Source organism: Argiope bruennichi, chromosome 2 (assembly GCF_947563725.1).
Source record: "Argiope bruennichi chromosome 2, qqArgBrue1.1, whole genome shotgun sequence".
NCBI classification, from domain to species: domain Eukaryota; kingdom Metazoa; phylum Arthropoda; class Arachnida; order Araneae; family Araneidae; genus Argiope; species Argiope bruennichi.
The window spans coordinates 67990890-68014028 of NC_079152.1; the positions used below are offsets into that span (position 1 = coordinate 67990890).

The 23139-nt window shown below is 28.1% G+C and overlaps 1 protein-coding gene across 2 annotated transcripts in view; it reads right to left on the reverse strand.

Moving 5' to 3' along the window:
• LOC129960920 (fatty acyl-CoA reductase 1-like) overlaps window positions 1–17040 on the reverse strand; it is a 39489-nt gene extending 22449 nt beyond the window's left edge. For both annotated transcript variants that reach the window (XM_056074673.1, XM_056074665.1), the window contains exons 1-5: window positions 16907–17040; window positions 13110–13214; window positions 10110–10226; window positions 6103–6278; window positions 2390–2462 (exon numbers count right to left, since the gene is read on the reverse strand). In XM_056074673.1, the coding sequence (XP_055930648.1) occupies window positions 2390–2462; window positions 6103–6278; window positions 10110–10226; window positions 13110–13211 (468 nt within the window). In that variant the 5' untranslated portion in view covers window positions 13212–13214; window positions 16907–17040. The remainder of the gene's footprint in view (window positions 1–2389; window positions 2463–6102; window positions 6279–10109; window positions 10227–13109; window positions 13215–16906) is intronic.
• Between the last annotated feature and the right edge of the window lie 6099 nt (window positions 17041–23139).

Genomic DNA, 23139 nt, shown 5'->3' on the forward strand with positions numbered 1-23139 from the left:
CGAATCTAAAATTTCCGTAAAAAAACTACCCTCCTGAGCTTTCAAACTTATTGTAAAAGTAACATGCCGTCTCCTTTTATAAATATAGACGCAATATTATAATATTATTCTAATTATAATACTATAATTAGAATACCTGATATTAATATTTTGATTTTATTATGGAATTTCTTTAAGTTTATAAAGTTTAAAAATATATGAAAAAAATCAATTGATCATATACCTTAAATATTCTCTAATTATTAATTTTATATTTGATCATATCAAAATGGTAGTTTCGAAGGTATCTTTATAAAAGGACAGCTCTCTTTTAACAATGCCTCTTATTTTTTCAGAGCTTCAAATATACAACTTCATGTAGAAAGCATGCTCAATGTAAAACATGCAAAATTTCTATATGGATGAAGCAAACATATACTGCCTCCAACAATCCCATTCAAAGTAATATAATTTTTTTTAGAGTTTTTAATTATTAATTTTAATAATCTTAACAAACCTTTGAATCTTGATCATTCAAATAAACTATATATTTTCGTTTATTCAACTAATTTTATTTTTAATTAGATGAAGACGCAACGCCTAATTTTAATATATATATATATTCCAGAAAAATTATATATATGTGTGTGTTTGGATTAACTATTTTTCATATTAACTGTTATTATAACTATTTTATGACTATGTTAACTATTTTTCAGACAGATATATTAATTTAATTTTTCGGACGGATTGATTCATTTGGCAATAGTATAATTATACAAATCTATAGAACCAAAATGTATATTTTGTATCTTAAAATTTTAATGCAAAAATTTCAAAGGTATTTATTATTATCTTGTATATTAAGTTTATAAAGAAAAAATATTGTAACGAAAAATTCATGATTTTTTATGAATTTCTGCGTTTTAGACATTCCTTAATCCAAATCAGTGGAAGTAGTCTTCCAAAAACTTTCTAGCATTCTCTCTAATAATGTTGTTATCTTCTTTCCTCTCCCGCGTAAAATTATGGATCCTAGACAAGACCGTAAATGTCACGGATGATGAGATATATACATATATATTTTAAGTTTAATAAAGAAAATAGGAAATTTTGGTGTAATTATATGCCATTGGCGAATAAAAATTACGAGCGATCGATCTTTTGCGTGTATCTATATTTTTCTATGAATCTAACGGGGGGGGATAGTATGGCGATTAATCGTTGGATCAGGTACTAAAAAATTAAATATACAATTCCAATGTGTGTTTTTTTGTACAATTTGGCACGAATTATAATTGTTGTCTCAAACCACATACCAAATTTTGTATTTCAATAAGAGTTCTTTTGAGTTACCGCGTTTATATGCTCGGGGAGTTACGGACAGACAGACGTATAACAGACGACTAAAATTATGATTTTATAATTCGAATTGCAGATAAGTATCAAATTTTGGTCCAGTTTCGACAATAGGTTGAATAACTGTCGGTCTGCATACTCATGTATATGTAAAGATTCAAATTTGAAAATGCAAAAAGTTTGATGAATGATATTTGATATGTGATCTTGCGACTAAAGTCTAAATTGCTTCTAAATTTAGAGTCATTTCATCTTCTAGAACCCATAAGAAATACATTTACGGTTTCCTTCAACATACTATTAAAACATCATATTGTGTCAATATGATGTATTTGGCTATTGCATCATTATGGCAAGTGCAATATCCTCTAGGATTTAGCTCGAGGATGCAGATTGGTAAAAAGGAAAAATTGATAGAAAATTGTACCCATTGCATTAATATATGGGACATTTGAAGGCAGAAAAATCATAACGACGTAGTTTTCTGTTCACAAAAGCAGCAGAATGTGAACCACCAATGGATTAACAATTTTAAAGTGGACGAGGAAGTAAAAGATCTAAATCCTATGATGAGCATTTAAGTAATATTATAAAAATTATTGATTTTGAGTTATTTTCAAGACAGAAGCAATGCAGGAATGTGTACAACATTAAATAAACCGATTTCGCCTGCTCCTGGAGGAAGGGATAAATTAATGACATCGGAGTGAATTCCCATCATGTCAATGAAGGAGATGTGCCCCTTTGTAAGGAAACGGCGATGGCTAAAAGGCCATTATTTTCCGTTTAATTATCACCGATAGAGATAATACAGTTTATAGAAGAAAGGATGAGATATCTAATGTGAGAATAAAAAAGTGATTGTATCCGCATGCATTTATGATCTGAATTATACGATCTTGAAAAACAAAGCAAATTGTATATAGTACAAGCATAAGACATACATACAAACTGTATCCATAATTAAAAAGTTTTTTGCATATAAATTCAACTTTTTCAAAAAAATGAATGCAAAATGAACTTAATCTAATTAAAATTAAATAGTACATACTTCTAATTTCTTCATTTTTCTGCATAATTCGATTATGCTATTCAAACTCAAAAAAATGAGTGTAAGCATAATACTAAAAAGGAAAAAATGTATTATTATTAATAACAGTATTGTATATAAGATATATGTAATGGAGAATATATTTAAGATATTTATAAATATAAGAATGAATGTACACATCTTTTCGACTAAAATCATTTTTCGGAATACCAAAATCTTTCATGTTAGGAAATCATGACTACATCTTTCACGTATATGTCATTATTAACGAGAAAGTGAATATTCGGTCCAATTTAATTTTATTTCGAAGGAAAAGTGTTCCTTTTGATTGATTAAAGTTTTCTTGTAACATTATTTAGAAAATTTACTACAATCTTTAGAAAATTTGATTATTTAAAAGCTTTTGCAATGTAGAAAATGCTAGCCTTCTTTCCACTGGACTTGTAAGTGCACAGTAATTTATATTGAGAGACATCTCAATTGATGTTGGCTGACCTATTGATTTCTATTATTAAGGGGATAGTGGACTCTATTAGACACTTTTGGGAATCATTCAATTAGAGTTAAGCATTTTTTTATGTATATGTATTAAAATATAAGTCAAATTTCTTAAAAAAAGATTTTAAAACGAAATATTTAATAAAAAAATAAAAGATATATAATTTTTTTAAAATTCAAAATATTTAAGGCTTTTTGAATTTTTTTATTATTTTTTTTTGTATCACCCAATGTAAATTCATTTGGAACAAAAGTAATTATGATTTTATAATTACAATTACAATTTTTTTAGAAATATTTTTATGCCTTTACTGAATTTTCATATGAATCATATGTCTTTCTGAACTATAACTGGCTTTTAACTAGCTAAATAAATTTGAAACATAAAATGTCTACCTTGTTTTCTTTTAATGTTTGACCGAAATATTTATTATCACTTTTAATTAATTTCTTCAAAAATTAAAGTACTTGTCACATTTCAAAGATATTTAAATCTAATTACAATATCCTTTTGAGAGAAGTCATTGAGATGTACTTTTTTTTTCTCAATCCTTCAAACATTTATTTTATTGAACACATTTATAAAACTATTTTATTTGGATATAAATATATATTTTGGTGATGAGAAGATAAAAATAAAATTGCACATTTTTGTCCATTTTTCTTATTTAAAGTTTACTGACCCCTTCATATGTCAACAAGATACATTATTAGTCGAACAAAAATGGAACTGTTTGGGAATAATGTGACGCGAATTTTTCATTAAATACTAGTAAGAACTGCAAATATGAATATGTAAGAAATTGATTTAAAAACTAAATAGATGTAATTATTTTAACTCACAATCAGTTGGTTTGCCGATTAATAAATTCCTAATTTGATCTTAGAAACAGCAGAATTTATGTTTTCGGATTCTATTAAAAGCTTTTTGGATAATAATATGCATTTCTTAAATGCCTTTGCAATGATTTTTATGACACGAAAAAGAAAATATTTCGGCAATGTTCTTCGAATTTGACGCAGAAATTTGATATAAGAATTAAAAATTTGTGAATGCTCACCGAAAGAATTAAATTCTGTGAATGCAAAGAAAGTTATCACTTTGTTACATGCTAATTTGTTTATTTCGGCAACATTTCATCTTTTTGTCTGTTCATTTAATGCTGTATTTTTTTTATTTCCACATTTTTAATTGTTTGTTTGTATTATTTTCAGTTTCGTCTCAATTTCTCATACTTTATTATATACATTCTGAATTATCCAATTTCTTTCTTCCTACATATTGTAATGATACTATTTCCTTCAAATATCTTCTTCATAACTTATTTGCTTACAGCTATATATATATATATATATATATATATATATATATAATGTTATGTTCGAAAATACATTTCCTAATCGCTCTAACTCCAAACTCTCTGTAAATTTAACTTCAAAGTTAAATGGGTATGGGTTTTAATCCCCCCCTCTCGGGAATCAAAACGCAACTTTAACGTTATCAATAGCAGTGTTAACATCATTGAAACATTACTTTAAGATTAATATAGAAATATACTAAAAATAGAAATAAAAATAAAGTGAGAATAACCGAAGAATAAAACATTAAAAATATAGAATTGACATTTAGGATCAAAATAAAAACCTTGAAAATTGTGATTATTTTACTAATTTCAGTTTTCGTGAAAATATATATCAAAAAAGAGAAGCCGAAGTACATACATTAAGGCGTGTTGATATTTCAGGTATCCACATACATTTCGATTCAACAACAGTACTCATATTTTCGACAAGATTATTATTGAGATCTGGGCACGGAGATTTCGAAGCTTAAATATAACTATTTTCATATCCCAAATATAGTTTAGGGAAAGATAAAGAGTTTTAGAATTTTTTCCCGATACTTGTGAGGTAGATTCAGGTAAGCAGTGTTAAAAACTAATGCGTCTGATGGTTATCTTCAGTTCGAAATTCATTCGACGATCTTCGAAAAAATTACTTTTTCCCCACACACGTACGCACGCACTCGCACGCACGCACACACACACACACAGACATATATATATATATATATATATATATATATATATATATATATATATATATATATATATATATATATATATATATATATATATATATATATATATATATATATATATATATATATATATATATATCGGTGTTGTCGAATTCGACCGATAAATTCAGGCGGGTGATAGTAGGCATCAGGAGAATAAGGAATCACCATACAACATGGGGCCCCAAACGACGTTTAGTAGGGGAAAATCGCAAAAATATGGAGAGTCGGAAAACTGTTAGAAACTGTAAAAAAATATAAAAAAATAATAATAAATGGGGTTTCAACTATGAATTTTTTGCCATAAAAGCACATTCTTAAAAGTTTTTTTTCATGCATGTAACATGCGGATTTGATGATCTAGGGGGCCGTAAATCACTGAAAAAGAAAAAGTAGCTTAGAACCCATATTTGCAAAATGGCTCACCATCACCATCAATGAAAACTATTTTCTCTTCAGGACAAGCTTTTTGTTATTTTTGCTCACCGCATTTAAAAGTATTAAGAAGTTTTTGTTATTTCTCAAAGATAAACAAGTCAATGTACTTTGAGTTTCGTTTGTTTTTTTTTAAAATTGTTTTCTTTCTTGGAATTTATTTGAAGATCTCCAAATGGGTTTCGAAGTAGGGATTTGGAAGATAAATTTATATAAACTGAAGAATTTCTAAGAATAACCATCAGATGCATTACTATTTAACATTGCTTACCTTAATCTACCAGACATGTATGGGAAAAAAATCCTCAGTATGTTTATCTTTTTTTACTAAACTGTTTCAGATATGAAAATAGTTATTTGTTAAGCTTGGAAATATTTGTGCTCAGATCTCAATAATAACTTAATCGAAAATAGGGGAAATGTTTTTTTGAATATGCAGACACCTAAAATAGCAACACGAATTATCAAACCTCAATTTCCCTTTTTTGATAAATACTTTCATGAAAATTAAAATTAGAAATAATCACATTTTACAAGGTTTTTATTTAGATCATATATATCACTTCTATATTATTAATGTTTTATTCCTCTGTTATCCGCATGTTATATTTATTTCTATGTCAATTTCCATAAATACACGCTTAAAAAGTTTATATGATAAATTATTGGACTTAAATGTTTAATGTTATATTATACTTACTTCAGAGGATTAGTTAATTGTATATTTGCCGCACAGTGAAATACAACGGATGTCTTTTCAATTAGAAGCTGTATATCTTCTTTACTCATTCCTAAATTAGGCTGCTTAATATCTCCAGATATCACATGAACTTTGTTCAGCAGCTCTTTATTCTCTTCTTTGAGTCTGTCGAATATCTTGAAAGGACAAAACAAAATCGTGTAAGAAAACAAAAAACGATTAACTTTGATTAATTTGAAAACATCTTATTTTCTGAGCAATAAAATTTGAAAGAGAAATTAAATTCATTTAAAAAAATCAAGCGTTTTATAGAGATTAAAATTTCTTTTGCATATATAAATAATGGATATTCTTAGAAATGATCTATATTTCGTTGCATTAATTAGTTCCTGAATCTATATCTCTACTATGTAGAAATCTCTCCGTATATTCTCTTTTGTATTAACTTATACGCCCTAATTACAGAACAGTTGAATTAAGGGTGAATAAAATAAAAGAACTCATTGAAAACTACATAAAACCTGTTATAAACTATTTATTATGTGCAGAACTAAATGTGATAAATTATGGGGGGGATAGAATTTGAAAAATAATTAATTAAAATATTTCCTTAAATTTTCCATTAAAATTGCCATAGTTTTAACACATTAAATATTAATTATTTGGCCGCCCTTCCTTTCTTTCCTTCCACAGCGTTCCCCTATTTCTCGCTACATGCAGTTTTGTTTTCTCTGTGCATATTAGTATATATCTTTGTATACTAATTTTATTATATTAGCATATATTATAATTATTATACATACTCTTTATACTATAAAATATTATCACAGGCATCTCTGTATATATTAGTTTTCTCAGTACAGATTAATTAGAATAAACAAAAGTAAAAAGAAACAAGTAAATATCTACAAAGCATTTTAAACGTTTAAAAGTTTTAAAATGTAGAATACTTGAAGTGCGTTATAGCCGCTCTGCAGAAGTTTCACTTGAATGCTCTAGACGCGTTATGGACGACGAAGAGGTTAATAAAATTATATGTTTCCTGAAACAAGCATATAAATCTTTTTTTTAATAAATGATCAGGGTTGCTCAAAAGATTAAAGATATCCAAGAAAAAAATATTACAGGCATGTGTTTTCTAAATGTCTTACAAATAGAAGAATGGTCCGATACACACCATTTTTTTCAAACCATTCATAAAGGGTGTCCCCAAATTTACGCAACATTTAAATTTGCCACTATTCATGCAGTAAATTGTTGGCAGCCCTATTTTTTAAAAAAATCAAAAAACATTTGACACCTAATAGTTTAATGTTAGTAAAAATGAAGTGTTACACGATAAAACATGTTTTTATTCTTGAACAATATTTCAAAAATAATGAAAATGATCATGGGAAATTTGGACATTGCGCATGTGCCAGCAAAGCCATGGTAGCCATATGCCTTACATATTATTTCATACATAATGCTATCTTGTGCACTTAACGATTCAATAAAAAATACAACTATTTAAAGAAAAAAACTGCTGGGCTGTGAAAAAAACATTTCCTTAAGTTTTAATATTTGCATTTATATTTAAATTTTATGGCAGCTCCACGAGAAACATAGTTGGTGTACCCTGTTAGAACGTCAGTTTATAAGAAGGTATGCGTACATTTTATTTTATTCCTCTGTTATATAAAAAAGAGTATACAAAACATAGCTTTTTATTTGATTTGTAATTGGTACATAACGAGTCATACGATCCATGGTATTTGAGGTTGGTTAGATTTCCAATTTTATTTAAAATGTTTTATGAAAATTAAAATTATGTTATCATAAGTATATATAATGCACTTGGTGGTTAAATGGCGGCAGAAATGGAAAAATGAAAGTGAAAAGTGGAAGTGAAATTAAAAATAAATTTGTAGCAAATGAGTTTAAAACAATGTGGCAATCACTTATGGCATCACTAATGAAAAACTTTCTGGTTTCTTTATTGTCCTCGAATAACTAAATTTTTTTCTCTATTCTAGAATTAAACGTGCTAATCATACATTGTACTGTTTAAAAAATGTAATGATATGTCTAATGTTATCAGATGGAAAAGAAATGCAAAGAAAGACCGAGCAAGAAGTTGTCGATTTGAAAAGAAAAGTTGTTCTTGAAGCTGCTGTGCTGGCGGCAAAACGTGAAAAATTGAATCAATATCTAGATATTGGAGATGCGAGCAAAGAATGTTTTTATTATGGAATTTAAGTTTCGAATCAGAATTAGGTCGATCGGCAACAGAATGTTATCATCATGGAATGTTTAAGCTTCCAACGTGGCCAAATGGCCAGTGGGATTTAAAAAAATTACGAAGTGCAACTGACGAATATTGTGTACAGTATTGAATATCTGCAGTACGAACGCATTTGGATTGGTGAGTGAAGCCAGCCAGCCCAATTTTAAATGAATGAATTTCTATGCTGCAATGCAAAGAGGGTTTTATTCCCCTGAAGGAAAAATGTAAAATAATTAGCAGAAGAATTTCTTAAATCCAGATAAGACTTGAATAACTGCAATAGATTTTTACACTCTTTTTTATTGTAGTAATTGTTCTTATATAATGCAATGTTTTATATATATACATAATGAAAATAATTTGTTTTTTATAATGTATCGAATTTTTGATCTTCATAGTTATATCTTTTTAAAATTCAATTTCTAATTATTTCAACTCTCTTTTTGTATACTCATATAATTATAATAGCTTAAAATATTTTCAATTGATGGCAGAAGAATATAAATGAAATCCTAATAGCTGCCTGTATTAGAATATTTAATCTGATGTCTTGCCAGAGCCATAATTCCGATTTCTAAATAAATTTAAATATTGAATAAGTAAAACTAAAGTCTAAAAAATAAGAAATCTTAAACACAATAAAGATAAGGATTGTAATGGAGAATACCCAGTAAGCATTAGGTTGAAAATGAAGCACAATAAAATTAAGAAAGCAAATTGCCGCTCATTACGACCCTTCCCCCTCAAGAAACCCCTGCCAACTCCATTCATGAGTCATTTCCTACTTAGAATATTTATCAGAGCCAAAAATTATAAGAAGTAATTGCCACCAAAAATTAAGAATATTAAGCATATTGATTTTTTTTAAAGAAGCAGACGTTTCTTCACGAATAAAGACGGAATTCTGAAAGCATTCAATGTCCCATGCTATTTAACAGATAAATATTGATATCCAGTGTTAATTGAAAGAACAGTTTATGATTTTTAAGGTCATTTTAAAATAATCTTATCTGTTTTCGAATTAATAATATAAATATTGAAATGCGTTATTGTTGATTAAATTTTAAAGAAGTTAAATCCTGATTGAGTTTGAAAGTAAGATGATGATCGATTCGATTTCTTTAAGGATAAGCTACTTAGTACTATTTATAAATCTTTTTGAATGAATAGATTCGTTAATGACATTTTGTATAGCTCTTTCGTAAAAATCATATGAACGCAAACAAGTCAAATTTATTATTTAAAAATAAAGTATAAAAATATTTTTGAAAACTTTTATTTCGTTTTATTATTAATATAACACATTGAAATTTTTTAACACCATCTTTGGCAGTGGTGCCATGAATTTTCATTTCAAGTAAAAATCTATGAAATAGTAAAAGGAAATAATCCTAATCATAAGTAAATCATAATCATAGGTAAACAAAAATGGTTGCATGCTAAAAAATAAGAAATAATTTTTATCTATTTATGAAATATTCTAAATTAAGTATTCGCTATTTGTTAGGCATTTTGATTTACGAACTTGACCTAAGGCAATCAAATTCTGAAGGATTCATTACACAATTTTCATCTAAGTTGGTTTTGTACAAAATGTTTACATGGATTCATCATCAACGACCTAAGGTTTATATTCTTTATGCAACAAAAACTAATGTAATGTAAGAAAAGCTGATTTATCTTATTTCAACTAAATGCGCTCATAATTAAATTATGAACGTAACAATAATTCTTTTCATACCTTTTTATTGAAAATTTGCTCTTTCCTGTCATCTGGTTTCTTATCTTTCCTTGGTCTTATTAATATGTAAATGGCTTCAATTCCAGGGCAGCACCTTAACAAAAGTTCTAAAATAACCTAAAATAAAATTTTTCTTAAATTTTCCAATACATGGTTTTATTTTGTTAGCCATAAATCAACGTACTAAGACATTAAAAAAAAATCAGAATCGATAGAATATCCTTCAAACCATCCCCGCATTTGGAAATTTAATATAAAGTAAACAGTAATCTGCCACGAAAATTTCAAACAAATGATACTACTGCTTCAATAGAATGTACGTTAAATCTTTTATTTATATCTTGTATTTTAACTTTTTGCTCGATGCTTAGTTTTATTTTAGCATTTTTCCTATTATGTACCTCGAAGCATCGAATTTAACCCGTAAACTAAATCAAATTAAGTAAATTTATTCATTATTATTCAATGGGATTGCTTCAAAGAATCTGTTTCATGGATATCCATTCTATAGCCAAATCAGAATATGCTTATGCTAATAAAGCTTATGCTAATTTTATTAAAAATATTTAATTTAACAACTTTCTTTAGGACGGATGTGTTTAAGACAGTTTTGAACAAATTCTCCCTTCTATATGTGTTATACTTTCAAGATCTAAAATATATATTCATGTTGTGCTTTCAGATCTAGAATATGACACATAAGCTCCGTATCTAAGTTTGTAGTAAGTGATTAGTCAACTCTTAACTTCATTCCTTATATTTTATTTTTTTATAATAAATCCCTTTAATAAAAGAACTAAAAAAATCAACATACCATATATAATCATGGGGGACATCTAAGATTACTATTCCTTATTAGTGTAAATATAATAAAATATTGTAAAATATTATGGACTCTGAAAACAGTTATGTTGACAATATTCAAGTGGAGGAAAACTCTTATATTTTGGCTTTAGATCAGAAGTTTCATATTTTAAGGTTATTAAATAAGGTAAGGTATAAAAATATTTTAGGTTATAAATACTATTTGAAACATATCTGATGTGTTATATTTTTGCATATTTAACCTTCTAATTATATATATAGTATATTTCTTATTTATAGTAGCTGCGTAGATATTTGTGGTAAAGATTGCAAATGCCAATAATCTTTTTAAATTCTCAAATGTCAAATAATTACCTTTTGGAGAATAAAACACTTTCCATTATTTTGAATGCTAGCATATATTTATTTTTATTAATGCCCTTTATTAAATAAGTATCATTTTGAAATTAAATAAAATAATTTCTAATTTGAGTATCCTTAATTTTGACTAATGACATGAGGATTTCATATATATGGAAAGGGATGGTTAATAAAAATAGAAAGAATAAAAAATCATGCTGCTATTGTTTTACATTTAGCCTGCTTTCTGGAAGGAATTTGAAGATGGTTGTATTCTGAAGCAACTTTTCACTGTATTAGTTTTTGGTAAGACCTCCACTTGGAACAGAAAATCAAAAATTTAAAAATCCTTTTCCACTGAACAACTACCTTGCGTCGGATTGGCTCACTCTAAATATCACGAAATCATGTCTCCGCATAAGCTATCCGAAGAAATTTGGACCGGAATCTGGCTCATATGTCGTTCTTATCATCTGACCAATACTAAAAGTTTAGAGATCCTGACCAAAATTTATTTCTAAACCCTTAAAAACAGAAACCAAATGTAACTAAATTGTCTAAGGTTTGAAATTTTGCTAGTGAAATCTTTTAGAAAATTTCTTTATTATATCATTTCCATGCAATATATCAATTTGTATCTAGGTAGTTTAGACACAAATTTATTGACAGATTTTGTGTCAATAAGCTAAATTCAACTAGAAAGACTTTAAAATGATTCTTCTATCCATGATGCATGCCTGATTACTATTAATTTTTTCCCACATATGAAATGTCATCACATGTGAATCTGGATAAACGGAATATTTGCTACACAAATCAAAGAAGGTTTCATTTTTTTTGTTTACTTTTACTTTTTTTTGTTTGTTTACTTTTGTTTTGTTTTTAATAAAAAAAGGCTTCATTGTTTTGTTTCTTTTTACTTTTGTTTGGCCTTTATACACCTATTATTTAATAATACATCAATGGAAATGTTGTCATTACTATTTTCCGATTTTGTTTCGTCTGAACCGTAACAATGAACATTATATTCTTTATCCTTTCACTTCCTAGTGCAAATTATTTTCAGATGCATCAAACATTTCATCCTCATCAGTTGACTACTGTTCGCATTAGAATCTCTCTATCTATCTATCTATCTATCTATTTATCTATCTATCTATCTATATATTGAGCACACAAAATATACAATGAATAATTTTATAATCTTTATATTTTAGCAAATTACGTAAAAATATATTAGAACTTCTTGAGAAATATTCTATAAAATTATTTGGTGAAAATCACTTTTAAGAATAACATTGATTAATATTCTATAAAGCAGTAATTTTCTTAGGTTATTTTTAATTCTTTATGCTTTATTATTAATTTTCAAAAATAAATAAATAATAAGCTTTGAAATGAATTTGTTTCGACAGATTAACCACTAGTTTATGTTAATCGTATGAAAATAAAATTTAATTAACTTAATTGTTTAATTATCGAAGAATGCTTGAAAATAATTTAATAGAGCCATGTCATAGAAAGCGCACATATATGTTACAAATGTTATCATAAAATTACAAGATTCTATCACGTTCGGAAAATAATGGAAATCCGATTACAAAATTCTATTTATAGGAAGTAGAGAGAAGTCAAGAAAAATAACAATGCTTAAAAAGGAAATTCATACTAATTTCATTTCAAATTAAAGAAACTGATAAAAATTGACAATGAGAAACAATATATATCAAGTCACATTTCTAATGAAATAAAATATATGAATCGTAGCTTTTATAGTTTTCTTATTTCTCTTTAAATATTATATAATATAATAAATAAAACGTAATAGTTACTTACGGATCCAACAAATCCAGTGGCTCCTGTAATGAAGACAGTCTTGCCGTGATAAAAATCAGCAACTCGGGGTAGATGATCATCGTCAACATTTAATTCAAGCATTTTCTAAAGAGCGAACACTGGTGAGTTCAATTCCAGCATTTGATAAAGAATGCACTCATATTATTATATATTATTATTAGTGCATAGCTGAAGAGAACATGAGTTTCTATCTTGAAACTGAAAAAAATTATTTCAACGATATAGCATGATGGAATATCGAAAGAAATCGGTCGAAATGTCAACTTTCGTACTTGCTTCACGATAAATACATTGAAGGAACAATAAGAAATATAAAAGTAGAAATAAAGAATGCAACTCAGAAAGAAGCTGATAATCAAATACATAAAGGGCATTGATATTTGATTTATAAATGCGCTAAACAATATACCTACAGTGCGAGTCAAAAAAAAGTAAACACTAATTTTTCATGTGTGAAACAATATATAGCAAATATATTATTGACTTGTAACATAAATTAATATTGCATAGTTAAATAATTAATATTAAAATATTTAAATCGTTATAAATATTAAACAAATTGTAATTACAAGAAGAAATAAGCCGCTTAATCAAAAAATACACCCATTTTTGAGCGTCAAAAAAAAGTAAACACTGACAAGTCTTTCACTATAACGTTATCAATTTTGTAAGTGCCACCACTTTTTTTTCACAGAATCTTAAGCAAAAGTGAATTCTTGATGTACATTTCGCTCTTCTGTTAATTTCTGAAATTTTCTGGAACATTTTTAGAAAACTGGATATGGGGAAACAAACATCACTAGAAACGAGAAAAATAATAATAAATTTGAAGAAAAACGGAAAATCATTACGTGAAATAGGACAAATTGTCCAAAGGAATCATTGCACGGTCAAAAAAATCATTGACAAATATACGAAGTATAAGCAGATTAAGGATTTTGAAAGAACAGGAAGACCAAGAAGACTTACTGATGCAGAAGTTAGAACTGTAGTACGAGAGATAAAACAAAATCCAGCTGAAAGTGCTGTAAAGATAGCGCAAAATGTATCTCAGACATCAGGAAAATCAGTAAGCGCAAGTACTATAAGAAGAACTCTTAATGATCATGGGTTACATGGTAGGATACCGCGTAAAAAGCCATTCATATCGAAAACAAATCAAAATAAGCGCCTGAATTTTGCTAGGAAGTACGAAAAAAATGATTTAAATTTTTGGAATAATATTTTATTTAGTGATGAAAAAAAATTTGAAATTTTGGCCCCTAAAAAGCAGTCGAAAATATGGCGATCGAAGAACGAAGAATTTGATGATAAATGTACAGTTAAAACAATTAAACATGGGGGTGGCTCTATTATGGTCTGGGGATGTATGGCGGCAGCAGGGGTCGGAAATTTGGTATTTATCGAATCTACGATGGATAAAATAGGCTACTTAAATATTTTAAAAGAAAATGTTGGCCCCAGTGTTGAGAAATTAGGACTGTCACGAACTTGGATCTTCCAGCACGACAACGATCCAAAACACACATCTAAAATTGTAAAAGAATGGTTACTATATCGGACACCCAAGACTTTAGACCATCCTCCGCAGTCTCCAGACCTCAACCCCATTGAACATTTATGGGCATATTTAGATAAAAAAGTACGCCAAAGAACGGTTTCAAATAAAGAAGAATTGAAAAAAACTATCTTGGAAGAATGGCTGAAAATCCCGATCGAACTGACGAAAAAATTGGTAGCATCTATGCCTAGAAGGTTAAAAGCTGTAATAAAATCTAAAGGAAAGCAAACAAAGTATTAATTGCTAATTTTTTTCATTCTATTTTGCTATCAGAGTTATCTGTTTACTTTTTTTTGACTCAGAAAGTTGGCTAGACATTTATTTAAATTGAGCTATTTCTTTTTGTATTTTGTTTTAGCTTAACATTTATAAGCTGTTAAATTCTAATTAAATGAACATTTAATTTTAAGTATTTGTTTTACATTATAAGTCAATAATGCATTTGAAATAAAGCATTTTATACATGAAAAGTTGGTGTTTACTTTCTTTTGACTTTCACTGTATATTCTAGCGTTTTGTGCTATAAAATGTTACTATCTACATATATTTTCATATTTCTTGACTTATATAAGCACAAACTATTTTTTTTCTGATTGTTGAAACTAGCTCTTATTTCCATAATAATTTTGCTTGTCATTAATGATGCTGTGAATTGTTGATTTTATATAAGAAACGAAAATGAATCACATGGACATGGTAGAAAATTGAAAGTTGAATAAATAAACGGTTTAACGAATTAAGTCTTTAAAAGTACCTGTTAACCTATTAAAATAAATATTTTGCAAAGACAATGCAGAGAAAAAAATGGGAAATGATCAAATAAAGTTTATCAGGGGAAAAAAACTGAAAACAGTTGCTATTATTTTATGTACAACAATATTTAAGGTTAAAGAAACTGTAAATAAAAGTCAACTGTTTTTCAATTTCAATTAAATAAAACGAAAATGACCAAACTTGTCTCTTGTATTCTGAAGCTTACGAATAATCAAAAATTGTAATTTGTTTAAGTCACAAGAAAGTCGTTGAAAAATTCTCGCAATATTTTTGGTCACCACTTTTTTATTTGCATACAATTTTGGACCCAACTAAACAAAAGGCCAAACTTGACACATGCAACTTACGAATAATAAAAAAAATGTCAGTTGTTTAAATACACCAGGAAGTAGAATTGGAAAACAAATATCCTTTAGTTTTGTATTGTTATTTCATAAATGGCTTAAAAGTACAATATCTGCCACTTAATGTGGTGTCTCCGGGACTTACAAACTTTTATATCATTAATCGAATTGGATAAGTTCAATAATAATTTCAACTTTAATTTACTTTTGATCAACTTTAAGTATCTTAAAATATTGCTAAAAACTAATTATTTCTTAATAGTTCACTTATATAGTGTTCGTATTTGCTTCGTTCTTTAAAATTTGCAAAATGACATTGCACATTGGATTTTAAAATATCTTGGTTCAGTTCGAAGCTTCCATTCAACACATTTATTTGTGTCGAAATCGTAAGCATTTATTGCGTTATCATGCTTATAAACAACTCAAGATTTTTTAACGATTTTGCAAAGTACAGGCTGCGCAATTTTTAACTGCACCAGAGATGCATTTAGGTAGACTCTCATACTTCACAATTTAAATTTTTTATTTAACACTCAAATCACATCTTTTTAAAAAAAATCCATTTTGTTTACATAATTCTATCACTAGCACCATTGATTTGTAAAAGATTTTGAATCGGACCAGGAAATACAGTAGTCTGTTTAAACACATACAACTTACTTAAGCCAAACAAAAGAAATTGAACCCAATTGCAAGAAGAAAAAATAAATAAATAATCCGCAGATGTTTTCTTCGGTGAAGCAAGGAATTCCATAAACTCCAACTATTAACTAATTATGAAATGGAAGTCGATCTCAAATTTGATAACATTCTATACTGTAGTGATCATACTAAACGAATAATTTTGTATACATTTGAATACTTCACTTTGAAAACTTTTACTATAATCAATTCATTGGCGACCATTGTAATGAAATGTTAAAACGCCTTTTATCAAAAAAAATAAATTTCACATTTATCTTATATTTTATCAATAAAACATTCAAAAGCACGTTACTTCTATTGAAGAAAAACAACTGCAAAAAAATGCATACAGTTAACTTATATCAAAGAAAAATGCCAAATAAAAGTTAATTATTTCTTTAGAATCTTACCAAGATCAACAATTATGGTCTATCTCTAATCGGTATATCCCCTTGAAATTTTTACCTGCGAGGCAACCGATGTATAGCGAAACTTTCCGTAATCAAATATAGAGAGTTATTAATAATTGCTTCTTCCCTGAAGGAAAAAAATCTTTTTTATGCACTGTAACAATTCTATGAAATTGATGCCAGGTATTGATTTATTGTTTGAGTGGCTAATGCTACCTTCTTCTCGCAACCAATCAGAAGGTTTGTTGTTCCTGTATGGCTTAACGGGTGGGGACATTTATTAGATACAATGTAACATTTTAGAAAAGGAATATGTTTGATAGGATATGATATGTTTGAGGAAGATATGTACAATATATGAAAGAAGATTAATAAGTATTTTTTTTTTTTAATTTAGGAATAATGTTATCATTTTATTGTCTCACAAGTATAAGTAAACTAGAATACCTTTTCTTTCTTTTATCCAAATGAATGTAAAAATTTCTTATCATTTTGAAACATGGGTGATTTCTTTTGAGGTATACAAAATATAGAAGGAATAGGAATATTAAATTTTTCATAAAAGAAAAAAAAATGGACCTCGAATTAATCTTAAATATTTATGTTACATATATTTTTGAAATTATATTTTATGGTATATTTGTTTTCACATAGATAAAATAAATGCGAAAAAAGTCATACATTTACCATGATTTATTTTCACATATATGACGATTGTATTTTTTGACAAAGATAAAGGAACAAGAATTTTATACTTCATAGTTTAGCTATAAATATTATAAAACATACTTATAGTGCATTGATACATAATATACTATAATACTTCTTGTCATGCCATTTTAGAATGAGACATAATTCTATTTTTTTTTTTTTTAATTTAGAAAAGTAGAAGGCGTGAGAAGTATCTCGAAATTTTTTCAAAACAATGATAATATTTTTTGAACTAAAAATAATGTACCAAATAGCTAAAACAGACTTGAAATGTTCCTAATAGAAGAAAAAATACACTCATTGCCTTTAGTTTTTGAATAAATTACTTATTTAATGAAAATTTAGCAAAATTTTCAATGTTAGGTAAAACAGAGTAAGTTAAAAAAATAATGTAAATATTGATTATTTATTTCAGCTATATATAGCTTAAACCACGTAAAATGTAACAGATCACTGGAGAAAATTTATTTTAATAAACAAACATTTTATGAGCATTTGAAGTAGTGTTTAATGACTTTTTGCCGAAATTTGTTTATGTTTAGACCTAAAGTGTCTGTAAAACCTATCTAAACAGAGCTACCTTAAAATACGATATCTATCATACCTTTAAAGTGTTTGCGTATACGCATACCAATTTTCATGAAATTTTACCGAATTGATTTTGAAATATCATGTTTCCTGTGAATCAATCACAGTGAAATATTCATTCTTCAGAAAATGTCTTTAAATATTATACTTGTAAATTAATTCATCCAAATACGCTGGAAATAAATATAGTCTTATTTATTTTAACAAAAATGTAAAAAATAAACAAATTATGACTGAGTAGTTAGAGAGTTAATACACTCATGTCCCTAAATTAAGGATAATTCAGAGTCACGCGGAAATCTAACTCTAAAATACATATATCACGCTTAAAATGACTACACACATTTTCAAAACTTATATGCAAATTGCAGGAAGCCACCAGATGACACCAATAGTGCGTCACAATGACGAGAGTGTAAGAGAGTGATGTATAAGGAATACAAGCAAAAAAGTAAAATTGTTCCCAAGCGCTTTATAAACCTTTCAGTACAATAACCGCATAGTTATGACACAAAGGACGCATTTGGACCATTTTGCGTGGTAGCTGTCTGGAATGTGGCAGTACCCAGCCGGAAGTGTACGAGGACCTTGGAATTGCCCATTGTGTCTCCAGGCTTTGGCAACGACTCCAAGATGATTGCAATGTTAGTAGACGTTACAGCACAGGTCGCCCCCAAGTTACAAGACCGAATAAGGACCAGTATTTGGCAGCTACTGCCAAAAGAAACAGACGGAGCACAGCATTTGGCCTGTCTCGTCAGCTCTCTTCATCTACTGGTACGACAGTTTCAAGGCAGACCGTGTACAGACGCTTAGGGCAGATTGGTCTATATGCTCGTAGGCCTGTTAGATGTGTTCCACATACTGCAACTCACTGTCACCTGCGGTTAACCTGGAGTAGAGAGCATGCATTGTGGACACCGCAACATTGGGTTTGTGTGATGTTTTCCGACGAGTCCAGATTTAGCCAGACTTTCATACGGAGTGCGCCTGGTATCCATTAACACCAAGAGAGAACATCATTGAACGGCACCGTTATGGTGGTGCAGGATAGTTCCTTTGGGAAGGAATTATTCTAGGTTCCAGAACTGACCTGCATGTTCAAATTGGAACCACGACAGGTCAAATCTATCGGGACGTCATTCTGGAACAATTCAACGTTTGTTTCGGGGTGCCATGGGCGCAGAATTCGTGTTTATTGATGATAATGTTCGTACTCACCGTGCAAACATTGTAAATGAATGCCTTCGATCGGAGGATATCACCTGTATGGACTGGCCAGCAATCACACCGGATTTGAATCCAGTACATCATGTGCGGAACATGTTTAGCCGATAAGTTGCAGCCCGTCAACCACCTCTTACATGTCTAACGAAACTTCGGAGAGCATTTCTTGATGAGTGGTGTAATAGTCCCCAAGATCAGATCGATAATTTGATACTCAGCAAGCCTAGCTGTTGTATGGACTGTATTGCATCGTCTGGGAGACATTCTATGTGTTAACCATCATACCAACCATGTAGTATTAATTTTTTGTAATTTTTTTTTTTTTGTAATTTGCACCATGGAGAAAAAAATTGCAATTTTTATAAATTATATCAAGCATATAGCATGCTTTTTGCTCTTTGCCTTTTGTTTAAAAAATAGGCTTTACAAATAAGTCACATTTGTTTTGCTCTTGACTCTTTCTTTTCCTAAACATGCATTATCCTTAATTTATGGACATGAATGTAGAAACACTTCAAATATTATTTTGGTGAATTTTACAGTAAAAATAATATAAATCACTCATTTCAATTATCAAAAACAAAATAATTCACCATTGTTCATTTTAATTTGTTGTGTATAACTGAAATTATTGCATGTATAGTTCTATCTCACGTACATTAAAAACAAAGTCTGTTTTAGAATCCGCGAAGTTTCAACTTTATTTTCAAATCATAAAAACAAATGCCCAGTACTTTGGAAAAAGCGTATTTACAACCTAACCGGATATCTTAAGTATACTAATTAAAAAAAAGGAATCAACGGCAATTGTGGCATACAATTATAATAATACCGAAACATTATGTTTAATACATGGAAAAAAGACACATAATAAAGTTTGCTTCATCAGATACATTTGATATTAAAAAATAAGCAAATGTAAATAAGCAACTAGTAAGATATTTTAAATAGAATTCTTTTTTATAAATGTTCAATACAAAAATACGTTTGCGTAATTATTTGTAATTTGATGATTGAAAAAAATTGTAATACTATTTTATATTATTGTTATTACAATAGTATGGTACACTACTCCAAATATTATTGTTATACGGAGTAAAAAATTGCGAACCGACGAGAAATAAATATAAAAATATTAATTATATATTTCACTTCCATGAAAACAAAAGAAATTCAAAAAACCAATACTTTTTTTCTAGAATTTTAAAATGATTCTCTGTCTGTGCAGCAATGAGTAGCTACAAAGTAATCAACTATGTAAGAGTAATATTTTTTTTTATATCAAGATATTTTTTCACCTTCTGGTCACAAATTCCCTCCGTAGTTAACAAAAATATGTAAAATTTTCTACATTATAGAAAATATGTGAAATCATACAAATATGTGAAATTTGCTATATTATAAAGATATAGGAAACTGCTACAGTAAACAAAGCCGGCAGCTATATACGAAGTTACCGTATTTGGCAAAAAATATGTGAAATTGTTACATTATGTAATTTTTAATTCCTAATCATTATCATTACTTTCGGACGTGAACTTTCCTGAACGATATAAGAGTTCGATCTATATGCTTAGCAAAATCATTCCTAGGTTACAAAGATATGAACTATAATTAGAAGGATATTAACTAACTTTTTTGCTGATGTTGATACATTGCAAAAACAAATTCCAGAATAAACATTTATTTATTTATTATTATAATTTTTTTGACTAATGTTGATTTTAAAAGACATTTTACACATGGCTGAGATGAAAAATTGTTTTAATAAGAATTAGCGTTTTCCATATATTTTCGGGTAATTATTATAAGAAAAAAATTTTAAAATCCTTATCATGTCCAGCTTAATTACATTTCGCAGATCTTTGGCTTTCGGATAATATATTTAATAGTAACTTAAAATCATTGGTCAGAAATTATTATACATATTTACAGTTTTAAATAAAATTTTAGTCTATATAAATTCCATCTAAGAAACTATATATTGTTATTTATTTAAGAATTTCTTCTAATAAATTAATTAGTTATTTCACACAAGAGAAGACCAGAAAAGACTATTTCTATATTCATTGTATCACTTGGCTGTATTTCTGCTATCACTTTTCTTCCTCTAATATTATTTTTTGTTTCCTGCTATAGAAAGAAATTAATTTCTAATAAAGATTTGTATTTTCGACAGAATTGAGCAATTAATGACAATTGGGCCATTACATCTAAATGGTTTCTTCATAAAATGATTATGAAGAAACCTTCATAAAATGATTACATGTTATTCCTGAATTTTCTTCCGTCTTTTTATTTATTTCCTCAACCTTTATGAGATTAGTTGTTGGAAAAAAAAGCCATATATGTTATTACTGTAATATTATTTTATTTACTCGAAATAAATATTTAATTTTTTGATAGTAATATAAACATTACCTAAGGTTGTTTAAAAATAAATAATACCATTTTTACTTTATTGTATTTCATATAATGTTTCATTTTTACTTTATCGTATGCAATGTATAGAGAAGTTATTGTAATCGTAAAAAGAATTCAAACTCGAAATTTTGATGAAACTCAACTTGTAGAACCTCAGCGAATCTGAAAAACATAATTTTGGCATTATGGTTCTCTTTTAGGCAGTGTCTATGGCAAAGATAACTTAAAAACGCATTTCATGTATGGTTTTCCAAAAAATTTATAGATCTCTATCAGATGTTCAACAAAATATGTTCATAAAGATTCATATCAAATTCGAACCAAATATGTCAAGCGGTTGACCGTCTGTCGGTCCTTACTTTCTTTGCATATATACGAGATAATTCATAAACATAGTGGCTTGAATCAATAAAATTAGTTATGTTGTCTTGTTACTATAATTATAGTTCTGTGTCAAAGTTTGGTGCGAATTGGTCTGCAAAAAGGTATCCAAAATACGTATTCTCAAAAGAGATTTAGTAAAAATGCTAGATACATGCCAAATATGTGTATTTTGTGACTAACATTAGGTGTGTAATTTGTAATTACTTTGTATGGCATTGGTGAACGCCGGCAAGAAATTCTCGGCTTTATCCAAGATTTACAATTTTATGGGGAGAGGGGGAAATTAATTGGAAGGTACGCGAGAATATTTCAGGAAAACCATCCCTTTTTGATTTTTTTCTAAAGATTAAAAGGAGTTTGGAAATAGTAACTTAGATGAAAAGGAATCTACTATTCCCTTTGAGCTTTCTGAGAGAAATTTTATTCATATACTATTATATTCCAAGATCATCAAAAATATTTTATGCGTGATTAATTTTGGGATATATATATAGTTACCAGATATACACACTTAGATACACAAAAGCAGATAAATATGTGTTTGGAAGCATGGATCATTATACATATTATTAATAAATTTAAATCTGCGACAAATATTATAACAATCCGGTGCATGCGAAGAATTATTTTCAAAAACGCTTACTCTTTTTTCGCTATATTATACATAGTACCATGATAAGAAAATCTAATGGAAGGCAGCCAATGCCTTTAAAAACTTAAAATGCAATGACTTCTTTTATTTGTGTTTCAAAACTTTAATTAAAATGCATCTGTTAAGAAGGTGTAATTTAATAACTCTTCGAATTATAACAAGAGTTATTTCTCGGGTAAAAAAATGCACACAATTATTCAGTACTAAGATTAAGATAATAAAATAGATGAAAAAGGTGAAAATATCA